At 35.4% G+C, this 12745-nt stretch overlaps 1 protein-coding gene across 7 annotated transcripts in view; it reads right to left on the bottom strand.

The window, feature by feature from the left end:
• pcdh15b (protocadherin-related 15b) overlaps positions 1-12745 on the bottom strand; it is a 191608-nt gene that overhangs the window by 125992 nt on the left and 52871 nt on the right. For all 7 annotated transcript variants that reach the window (XM_079596487.1, XM_079596484.1, XM_079596488.1 and 4 more), the window contains 3 exons: positions 11466-11585; positions 10101-10211; positions 7933-8103 (listed from right to left, as the gene is read on the bottom strand). In XM_079596487.1, the coding sequence (XP_079452613.1) occupies positions 7933-8103; positions 10101-10211; positions 11466-11585 (402 nt within the window). The remainder of the gene's footprint in view (positions 1-7932; positions 8104-10100; positions 10212-11465; positions 11586-12745) is intronic.

Here is a 12745-nt window from a genome sequence, read left to right as displayed (position 1 = left end):
TGGTGGGATTAAAAGAACTTATGCAATCTGGTTAAAAATATTTAATAATATGTCTGTTGACTGCAAAATATCATTTTAATCAGTAAAAAGAAACATTTAAATAAATGTATTTTTGAAAATAATATTTTAAAATGATTTTATTCTTGTTTTATTGTATCAGTAAATTCAAGATCGTAATCATAAAAATGCAATTAAAATGAAACCATATTTTTTGCTGGAAAATTCAGTTTAAGAAATGGACGTTTTCAGCGTTTAAAAGCGTAGAAGCCTCTGTGAAGGTGATACAGTAATGGATGCCCTCAACACATGAAACGCACATGGCAAAAGCAGAAGATTACCTAATCATCGCCATTACAGAATTTGTAAAACAGCACCTGGATCACAACGGCTTCCGCGTTCCCTCACTCACCCTTTCAGCCATGTGTTGAAATGGAGAAAAGCCATTACAGTGAATCCTGCATGTATATTCTCAATAATCATCCGTGTGAGAACGGGAGAGGACTTCAAAAAGCAGCTGTAGCTCAGCCAAAATGGGCAGACTCTGAAAAAAGCTATTAATTTCTTCAGTCCTGGATCCCCCATATGTGACATTTACACTCATCCGTTTCCCCAAAGGTATTTGACTTGGTATCCATTTCAGATGGCCTACGCTGGGGACTGGTTAAAGGGAGGCGTTCACCACTCGAGGCTGGCTTTGCTTGACCTTTCATGTTGTGTTAGGAGTGGAAAGGCTCTCAGAGACCGAATAAAACACCTGTCAGACATGATCAGTTTGTCTAGTGAAAGCGCCGACGCTCCACAAACCTTCCACACGCTATTCTTCTGTGCAGGAGAGCAACAGATGTGTCTCTCTTCTGCTGATTTGCTGAGAGAAACGTCTCATAAGAAAACAGCTTTTTTTCCTGAGAAAAAAATAGAGGATTGTAAGGATGAGATAACTTGAGGTAAGGTTGAGGTGTGTGTGTGTGTGTGTTGGAGCTAGTGCTGGATGATATGAACATCACAAATATGATTTGTTACTTAGTCTGGATTCTTCTCTTGTTTTCCAGTAAAAAAAAAACATAGACCCGTGTCTATGTTGACCCACTGAGATGAAATACAAGCATTTGTAATTAATTTATAAATATATAGTCATTCATTTTACTAATTCATTCTAAAGTCTTATATTCCGTCTCTGAAAGATCAAGCAAATATGCATAATATGAATTAATTAAAATCGTGCACATTTTATTTATCTTTCAGAGACAAAATATAAGACTTAATTAATGAGTACAATTCATGAGTATATATATAAGTATACATTAATTATAGTTAATGTATTACAGTACAATTTTTATAAAGAGTTGTATCATAGGCCTATATATTTTTATTTTTATTTATTTATTTATTATTGAAACCTCAAGCATATTTACATATTTTATCTTTAAATGTGTGCTATAAACAAGATAAAGATTTGAATAAGATATTGATTGATTCCTTTATTTATTTACTTAGCCTACTTATTTGTCCAAAATATATATATTTATATCACATATCCACACACTAACCCCTCGGTTGCCATGATAAAAATTTACTTTACAAAAAAATTACAGCATGATGTGATTTTTAGCACTCGCTTTCTTTCAAGTTTCTTTTTTTTTACATGTATACTCTGAAGATGGCATTATTTAAGGTGAGACACTACAGGTGAATAGGGTAAAATTGTAAAATAATAGATATTACCATGAAACTTCCTCAGTTGATTACTTACACAAGTATATATATATAAAAAAAATACTACAAGTTTTTTTAAATTTGTATGTTTAATTATGCAAATTAGCCATTATCTCATTAAATATGCACAATTTTGCAAATATTTTCGTTAGATAGATCTAAACATATGATAAAGCCAGGTGAAAAAAAATTTTTTGCATTTTGTTTACACACAAGATGAAAAAGAAATTCAGAGGGATTTCAGGATATATGCTTTCATACTGTCCATAGCCTTAAAAAAATCTATTTCCGCCATATCTTTTTCATTTATTAAAATGTCACATGAATCAGGCCAGTAATGATTTATTAACAAATCCCTCTGAAAATATCTTCAGAATACTGCTAGGTGTATAACTGGAAAGTTTGGTGTACATATGTGCTACATAGGCTGAGATGTTTGTACTGGAGAATGACAAAAAACTAATTTTGAGAAAAAGGCATTTAAAGATTTGTAATGCAAAAATTCATAGTTTTTTAGTGGAAACAACTATTTACAGACACAATATCTAATCAAATCTTTAGCAACAACAATACAAACCACCTAAATCACATCAACACTTATAACACAGCTTTTATGGCCTTTAACTGAGCAGAAAAACAGTCAAAAACACACATCAAAATGTCAGAGCGCGTCACGTGATGCATCTGAACGAATCTGAACGAAATTGACATCCGCCAATGAGATTTCGCTTTTAGAGTTAAATGCCCATTTTACTTTCACTACAAATCTACAATGCAAATAGACAAAGTGTAGTGAAATAAAGACCTAAATGTGTATTTTGGACTTTTTTTCACCACAAGTCTGAAAGAAGACATGTTATTGAAGACAAATAGGCCAAAATCTCAAAATTGACCAGTGAAAAAAAAACAATGTTTTTGCCTGCCGTGTCTCGCCTTAATCTAGCAAGAACACGAGCAAAATAATCAAGTACATGAAGTACTTCAATTGTGCTGTAGCAGAGATAGTGATATACTCAAGGAAACACATCATGAGATAGCACAGGAGGCTAGGGGAAAACAAGAGAGAGAAACAAGAGGAGTGCAGATGTGTAAAAATGAAGAGGGTACTACACACCGAGGGAAACACATGGAAGTGAAAAAGAGGCTAGCTGTGAACCAACCACCTGAGTAATGGCACACAGAGCAGAGTGCAGCTCTTCTGACAGCTGGGCTTTCGAATACCTAATCATTGGCCACGCACAACACAGTTCCTCTAAAACGTGTCCTTGGATGTATCTGCTGGCCCGGAGTCAAACGGCTCCAAATGTTAAAGTAAACATGATTTAGAGCACCTCTTGCTCACTCTGGCTGTCAGACAAGCACAGATAAGGCAAATGGGCTGAAAGAACTAAAGCGCTAATGTACTAACACTCCCACAATGAACAAAAAAGCTTTTATGTTGCTTTTACTACGGTTGGGAAATAGCAAATGTGATTCAAAACTTGTATGCGTTTATGCAACTTTTTCTAGCCTAGATAGAAGGTTGTGGGACTTTACATACCTAATTAACAAGCGAACGAACAGAAATGTGTGAACAATAAGCAAATCACTATTGTCATAAAACTGAATGCTTCTGCAGTGAGAAGTAAGAAATGTGTTTTCCCCTTCTGTTTTAAAAAAAGTTTTCTTCAGTAGGCTGTTAACAAGCTATCTGTTTTAAATTTAAATTGGGAACATTTAATCAATGAATCACTGTCACCTCTCGCGTTTGAAGTGTTAAACTAATTACCTGTGAATTATCTATCTCGTAATGCTTTTAGCTTTCCGTGCTTTTAGCACTATTAATGCACTTTGCGGACTGACAGCTTGACTGTATAAACACACTGGGGTTTATAACAAAGAATATATCAAAAATATCCACAGTGAGAATTTCGTTTATGTTTTTACTCTTTAATAGCTTCTCTAATGTTTCCAATCAAATGCAACTAACAACATACAAAAAAATATTTAAGAGCTAGTAAAAAAAAAAATAATAATGATGACTCCTGTTTGCTTTGAATTTTTTGGTCCCATTTAAAATCATTGTAAAAGCTATACAAACAGAAAACAGAACCGTTTGAAATGTGTGCTTAAGTTAAATGTGCTGTTGCTGTTTGCTACAAAAATATCTATCTGGAAATGTGTGTGTAAATGAAGACATTGCAGAACAATGTCTATGCCACTTGCCTTACACATAAAAATTTAAACAAGTGTGATTGTGGTTAAAGACTGTTAAATTCGACTTTAGTTAAGACTCAGTTAAAGTCGTCATGAAACATACGTTTTTATAGTCTTATCTTCCCTATTGAGGCATACAGTATATTCGAGTGAAACATCTTTTCGAACAAGGAAAAATAAATATAGGGCGGGACTTTGTTCATCTGGAATTAATTGGATCATTGGATGGGTGTGGTTTGCTATTGCTGTGATGTCATGTGAGTGACAGGTTGCCAATTTTGCATATATTTTCACGGGATGGATCTGAACATATGATAAAGCCAGGTGCAAAATTCTTTTTTCATTTTGATTACACACACGATGCAAATTGACATCAACCAATGAGATTTCGCTTTTAGGGTTAAATGCCCATTGTACTTTCACGATTGGTTACTGATTAAAAGGAAATGACCATATTTGGATCCGACAGCATTGTAAAGGAGAGAGAGCTTTCCAGACGTGTGCGTGATTAAAAGGAAGCAGAGAGAGATCGTGGAGCAGCGCGTTGATTTAGAACGCCAACTTTTGTTGAATTTCAGATAAATCTACAGACGCAAATAGACAAAGTGTAGTAAAATAAAGACCTAAATGTGTATTTTGGACTTTTTTTCACTACAAGTCTGAAAGAAGACATGTTATTGAAGACAAATAGCATCTCAAAATTGACCAAAATTGACCAGAAAAACAATGTTTTTGCCTGCCGTGTCTCGCCTTAACTCATCATCCCAACTCTAAAGCATTGTGGAATGAGTATATTGGTATATACTCATATATATATTATATATTAACCATTTTTTTCTGGAAGTGGGTTTCTCTCATTGAGGAACAAAATAATTACAAGGTGTATCGGGAATGTGTACATCGGAATATTAAAGCACCTGCCTGTGATGTAAAACGTCAAAGCTGATTCAAGCAACATGGCAATGACTAAATATAAAGTAGTACTTCAACAACAAAGTGACTCAAAACAGAGGAGATTTCCAGACCTCAATCCTGCCAAGCGTTGTTGCGGTACAAGAAGCAGACCAATCGAGCAAGACGTCCAACAGATGTAACCTTGGACGAGGTGCGTGCCAATAACAGAGGTTCAACAACTTCCAACCAACATTAGGCTGCCTGGGATATTGGTTAATATTAACTAGCACTGTCTTCTTGTCACTCTCACTTTTCATTATCCAATTAATTCTCAATGAATACAATAATGTTCCGTCCTAACCATTTTTTGGTTGATTACCCTGTTTCACTTGTAAAACACATCACCATAAAAAAATAGGTTGTGAATGCAGCTTAATGCAAAAAAAAAAAAAAAAAGTGCAATATTCAAGTCAAACATCATTTCACTTTGTTGAGAGTTGGCTGAAAATAAATCAAGTTTTCAATACATCAACCAAATCTGAAGCTAATAGAAATGCTGATTTAAGGTTGTATGGCCCATGGCCATAATTTCATGTTTTTAAAGAAGCATTTATCACATAAGCCGGGTGGCGATATCCTAGTGCTCAAGGCTCTGCGCTGGAGCTGCAAATATTGCAGGTGCAATCGTAGATAGGGGTGACCCGTGAACTGAGTTACTAAGAACCCCATCACCACTCTGCCCTTGAGCCAGACAAAGTTTAGCACAAAAATAAGACTTTTGTATTATTTACACTTTACACTTGCATTGTGTCGCCTACACATTCACTCCCACTCACAAGTTGTCCCTTAATCACCTCATTTATCTACATTATAAGTTTCACTTGACAAAATCATTGTAAGTGATAGGGGAGCGCGGGGCACAACCTAACGCGGGGCTAAATGTAACACGGACCTTTTACGTAGTTACTCAGGGTCACGCGGGTTGTGTTTACGATCTTTTTCTCTCGCTGCCAGAAGACGGTCTCCCGTGGATTTGTGAAAAGTTTTGTTAGTATTTTGTGAAGATACGGGACAAAGAGTGTTTTGACACCATGTTAGTATTTTTTTTCATCATACGTATTTTTCTGTTTCTGAGTTGTGTGTGTACGTCACCAAATCTAACTTTATATTGCCTTAATCACTGTCTTGTTGGCTAAAACATGGCACCATTTTGAAACATGTCAGCAACTCCTAGCAACTGTTAGCTAGGTTTAAAATATTTTTTACACAGCGGGGTTAGTTGTAGCACAGTGTTACAACTAAGCCGCCAAGTGTTCACAATATTGTAGCCTATGGGATTTGTTTACTATATTGATCACTTGTTTATTTATTAAAAATATTGCCTGTTTTCATGTAATAAACACTTTAAAATGTGATTTTAAGCTTGTTTTTATTATTATTACTGTTACTATTAATAATAATAATAATTTTGCATGCAAAACTGTTCAGCCCTTTCCTATATCTCTATCCATGATATTGATCCATAATAGAAGGATGATTGGATGAGGGATGGATGTATGGATATCTATCTATACAGATGTACAAACTATATCAAACTATACAGATTGTACTGATTGTACAAATAGTACTGAATTATGTGTGTTACACACAAGTGTTACAACTAACCCCGCATATGGGGTAAGTTGTAACATTTGCACTTCTGTCACTTTCAGTGCAACTGTACGAAAATGGAAGGTCCTAGAAAAAAACTTTAAGTGTTCATTTGTAGCAGAGATGTGTATGTTTCTTGTGTAAAAAAAATAATTAATCTAACCTAATTATTTTTTAAATAATTGAGCCAAAACCAAAATGCGTTAGGTTGTGCCCCGCTCTCCCCTAATTAAAAAGAAATGCCAATGCAAAAGTGACTTGTTTGTAGGGTTTGCAACCAAGAACTGGTTCTCATACATTATTCAAAACAACTGGAACCAGAATGGTTGTAATGATATTTGATATTTGATTTAATGGTGAGTTAACAAGATAGCGTCTAGTATTTTTTTATACGTACTGGGGCATATATATATATTTCATTGTTATGGATACAAATTGTCTTTACCTGCGGAGTGGTTGACAACCTGTCAGCATAATAAATAGCTGTCTGATTAAGTATCCCATTACTATTTATATCCGAGAAGCCCCTGTGGATGATTCAGTGTATGATTGAACTCTCCAAATGAATCAAACTGAATTGCAAATATTTGAGACCCTTTCTGCCAACCTATTTTGACATATTACATCGAAAATTTATTTATTTGCGAATCTGGCTTCGCTAGTTACAATTTTAAACAGCTGATAGAAAACACTGAACATGATTTTCAAGGAAGATTATTTTCAGGTGAGTATATGGCAATTGCCATTGAGAGATAAAGATTTATCAATATATTGTATATGTGTGCAGCAGTATTTCACTAGTGCTCGCGCCCCAGTAAAAATGTTTAGTGACACCTTTGCAAGTAAACATACAGCAATACCAGAGTTGTCATTTCACAAAATTAGCCTTTTATTTTAAATTAATTGCTTTAAAAAAATAAAAAAAAGTCTCAAACAGAAAGGTTATCAGTTTCAATCAGTCTAAGGACTTGCTTACTAAATTGGTTGAAGTGGTTCTTGGCTTATTTACTAAGTTTCAACAAATGGCTCAAAAACACTCAAAATGAAAAGTGTTTAATCAGTTTGAATCAGTTTCATGAGCAAATCCCTCAATAAATAGGTACTCGACTTATTTACTGAACCGCAAGGCATTATTTTCGACATGTCGGACTCACAATGAACCGAAACTTGTGCCAAATGTCTCAAGAGGCTCAATTTGCGACAGAAAACACTAAAAGAATCTAAACACTGGAATTGATAAGTGGATCCGTAAATGAAACCAGAATGAAAAAGGTCTCTAACGTTAGAAGCATGTGCAATGCAAACCCATTTGGTCTGTCATAGAGAATAATGTTGTTGTTTTTCCAAGACCAGCAATGCAAAATACACGTCAGTCAAACTACAAACCATTCCCAGTTAAGTTCTCGGGCTGGAGCTACAAGATAGAGTATGAGGAGACTTAACGCTACTACTTAAAGCACAGGATCAGGAAGCACTCACCGGATCTGTGAGCTCCAAGATGCTGGCGCGGTAAGTAAGAGGTTTGCAGTCTCGGGTGTTGTCTACCAGGCTGCAAGGTAGAAACATGGGGCCCAGGTCATCTCCGTCCAACACATCCACCGTAAGCGTAGTGGTGGCGGTGAGCCGGTCCTTTGGGTTTGGAGCTCGGTCCTGAAGGCAAACACAAACTTTGGTTTTAGGGCTGATGTTTTAATCCAACTCCAAGATTTCAAACTTACCGAAAAAGACTCCAGTCAAAGTCAAAACAAGACATTCTGCTGACAGAATGAGAAGATTGGGCATTTTTTAAATCCCTTTCAAGTCCCTACAAGTCCTTTTTCTTGTTGAATATCTTGTGAATGAAATTGGTTGGATTTTAAAGCTGTTTAGGCCTAAAAAAAATCTACATACAAACAAGATTAAGATCCTGAATAAAGTTCAAATTAAAAAGATGTGTGAATCTCTTTAGGGAAATCTTTCTCCCTCATGCAAAATTCCTGATCATTGGGTTATAATTGAAAACGGTAAATGTGACTGCACCTTAAGACCGCAATTTTGCTTCAAAATGGCAGAATAAGTATCATAAAATTAGTTTCTACAACTCTTTCCCACTATATTCCAAGACTTCAGCCTTTGTGTAAGGGACAGACAGAAATTTAAGTCCAACCAATGCCATTTAGCACCAATTAACGTTAAACGCAAAGCATTACGTGTCTACAGGCACCATTTCTGAATTGAACACAACAGCAAATGAGACTTGAGGGATTCAGGAGATTTCCAGTGATTAGCAGCACCAATTTTAGTCTGTTCCTCAAAACTCTCTGACTGCTGTCATGATGAGGTTATGTAAGGCTATCTGAACAAAGAATAATTAAACTCCAAGAAACAAAATCCTGAGTGAATCTGACAGTGTCAAATAAAGCACAATAGCATAGCCATTAGCATATGTTCCACAAAGTGCAATCAGTGAGTGCAAAAATTAACCACAAATTTTGTTTTGTGGAAAAAAAAAACCTTGCATCACAATAAGTTGTGATTGTCAAAACATTTGGTAACTTATTTGTATTAAGTTTACTGACAACATGTTACATGTTTAGCTGCATGGTTACAATTACTGGCAGGTTACTGTATTTATTATTGCTTGACATCTTGATTCAATATCGATTCATTTTGATAATTATTAGTTAGTAGATACATGTTAAAAAATAAATCACTAATGCTGTAAACATAGAGAGCCCTAGGCTATTTTTAATAAAGGTTAAAAATAACAACTTAAATGAAATATAATGCGTTCTTTATTATAATAACAACTTTATAATGTTTGAATGATATAAGTAAAAATATAATATGTAGCCTAATATAGTGGACATATTTAACAAAACTCTATAGCTAATTTTTCCAGCCTATAAATGGTCATTAAATTGCTTTCCTGATGTAAATGTAACATCATTGTTCAAGCCTACCTGTTTTATTGACTTCTTACCGCGGTTGAAAAACACTGATTGATCCGAGGCATATACATTTCGGTAACTTCGGGTTTATTTACTAATAGTAAAGAGTTAGAGTTGATCGGTTCACGTGCCGCTTGAACTGAGGCGCTACAGAGATCCATCACGTCACATTTACAAGCGCCAAAATGTAGGCTATTTATTGTTTGAATTGCGTAATAAAATTGATAGAATCTGAGAGCTGATCATTTATTTTATATCAAAAGTAACCTGCTCTGTCTTGTCTGACGTTGTTGTCAGTGTCCTCTTTGCTTCGCAATTTTTTTCTGCGTGAGAAAATGGATGTGTGGCGTAAGAGCGTGTGAAAAGGGCCAATTGCGTGAGTCTCACGCATTGAGTTGGCAGCCCTGTATAATGCAATGCAATACAATGATTGATAGATAAACAAATAAACGTTCCTTGTCCTCACACAAAATTCTCATATGACTTCGGAGTTGTATAAACAACATTTAAGCGTTTTTTGTTTTGTTTTTGTTTTTTGGAGTTTGGCCATGTAAACGACCATCCACTTTTGTTTTATAGGCAAAGGAAGATTGGACACTGTTTAACATCTGTGAAAGTCTTACAGGATTAGAACGACATGAGGGTGAGCAAATTTTGTATTTTTTTTATTTATTTTTTTTACTATATATCTTATACTCCCCTCCCGTGGAGACTTACGTTGGCCTGAATGATGACCAGGTAGCGTGTGATCTCTTCGTAATTCAGCCTCTCTCTCAGAACCACAGATCCTGACAGTGTGAGAGGGATGTCGAATGTCCTGTTTGTGGTCTGTGGAGAAGGAAAGAGTCGGTCAAAAGGGTTTCCCACACACACACGCACATACACAAAGGCTCACAAACTTCCAGCCTCATGAGAAATTCATCATCTATCTGCTTCAATAAAAAGAGAATGCTGATGGGACAAAACTGCCTGACTTTCAAAACCTTCTCACCCTTATTAGCAATACATACAATGCGTAACACTTTAAAAGGGACATGGAGACAGGATGTTCCTTGCTCTTTTGAAATCGAAATGTTTGATGTGTAAATTGGCGCCTATCACAATTGCCTAACCATGAATTAGAAAGCGAATGCAGTAGTCTTTGCATAGACAGACCTTTGAATATCAACATTAAATCCAATCCACATTGCAGGTTACTCTGGCCAAGAACCACCCACTTAGACGGAATAATTATTTCTCTTGAAAATGCTCCGCCATACCTTGAAAGCACCTTTTTTTTTTCAGGTGAACTTATAAAATTACTGTTTAGAGCTCAATTACAGATTTCATTGCATCACATTGAGAGTGCTTTTCAGTAAACATATGCATCAGATGGTCAGTGAACAGACTGTGGGTGTTTAAAGGCGTTACTTTGAGGCTGAGACTTCGAAATTAGAGAGGTCACACAAAACACTTGAACTTTGTGAATGCAATATTCCTGAAATGGTTAAGTGGTGTTTGGCTCCTCTCACTCCACTCAAAGCAATAATGCTGCACTCATTAAGAAGCAATACGAGAATGTCACCAATTTGCATGTGTAATACCACCATATTCATTTAATGATTCGCTGAATTGTATTTGCATTTAATCGCATGCATACTTTCTGCTATATTATATTTGGTGTGTTTACTGCTTTGTTGGTACATTTTCATGTTGCCAAATTGTGCTAAATTATGCTTTGTATCAATGATGCACAATGTATTCACCAAGGTTTAGGTTTTGTAAGGTTGAGGAGTAAATCAATTAAAAATAACTTGCTGGAAATTTTATGTTACATTGTAAAATAATGTGCAACTGAAAATGTATTAAAATAATAATAGTAATAATATTGTGGTGGTACTTTTCTTATAATAAATATAAATTAGTATTAATGTTATTGTTGTTGTTGATGCTGATGCATTTTCATACCAATGCATATTCGGTATAATACATATTCATTACTCAAATCACATTTGGAGATGATAGCTTTAAGCTTTTTTATTATTATTGTTCTGAGGACATACTGAGCAATACAAAAAGAAAGAAAGAAAGAAAAACACGTACTGGATCTTTAGGGTTGTACCGAATGGTGTATTCAATTTGTCCGTTAGGACCGTCGTCAAGGTCAACAGCCCCGTTGTTCCCTGTAAAACCTGAGAAGATGGTGGTTCCAACAGGTGTTAGCTGAAAAAGATAGAAACACAAGTTAATAATCTTTAACACTTTCTCAGTTGACCACCTATCAGCGTGAACGTGGTTTCATCCTCAGTTGCTACTGCCATTTCATCATCTTGTGCTTGATTCCTGGAGCTGGTAAGTTGGCGGACTGGTTTATGTTTTAAGCGGCTTGACCGGTGTGTTAAACAGCACTCCTTTGAGGGAGAGTTTGATGGATTTGCTCTCATAAAGTACACAGCGCTCCTTCTCTTCATCTCTTTCAGAGCATTCTGGCTGTCGTAACGAGGTCCTGCTGTGGTGCGGCTCTCAGAAGTGCAAAGAAAAAGAGGAAGTAATAGGTACGAGTCTGCTGCGGAAGCTACAGGCACCTGGGAACTCAGACGTTAGTTCCTGCGCCGCTATTCTGACAATCTGACAAGATATATTAGACAGAAAAAAAGACAAATTCCAGACAACAAAACAGGCAAAGAGAGTTAGGATGCTTCAGAGAGCCTTTATGATGAAAATAACCGCCATCACGATCTGAGGAAAACTCTCTGACTGCTGTCATGATGAGGTCATGTAAGGCTATCTGAACAAAGAATTATTAAACAGCCTGTTATGCATAATGAGCTCTTAGAAATAAAATCCTGAGTGAATCTGACAGTGTCAAATAAAGCACAATAGCATAGCTATTAGCATATGTTCCACAAAGTGCAATCAGTGAGATTTGTATAACAGTATAGCAGACTACTTAATGCATTAAATATAAGTTGTCATTCCATATCTCCAAGTAATATGTCTTAGTAATATTATACTTAAATACTTGTATGATCAAAGCTCTGCACTTTTTAACATATAAAGCAATGCAATGCAATGATTGATAGATAAACAAATAAACGTTCATTGAATATGCATACTGTATATGTATATGTATGTATATGTGTATGTATATACTGTATATATATATATATATATATATATATATATATATATATATATATATATATATATATACAGGTTTTATAGGATTAAATAGTAATGACTTAATACTCATCTTGCACTCAAATGTTTGTCCAATCAATTTATCTTTAGACTGAGAATGTCCTTTTTGCTCTCACTAGCAATATGTTGCTGTCAGACAGAAATCCTGTATGTCCAAATTCACTTTTTTTCAGGAGATTTAA

The sequence above is a fragment of the Phoxinus phoxinus genome (genome assembly GCF_949152265.1).
Source record: "Phoxinus phoxinus genome assembly, chromosome: 21".
NCBI lineage: Eukaryota > Metazoa > Chordata > Actinopteri > Cypriniformes > Leuciscidae > Phoxinus > Phoxinus phoxinus.
Note: the sequence above shows the minus strand (reverse complement) of the source record. Positions and strands in the feature narration are given on the sequence as shown.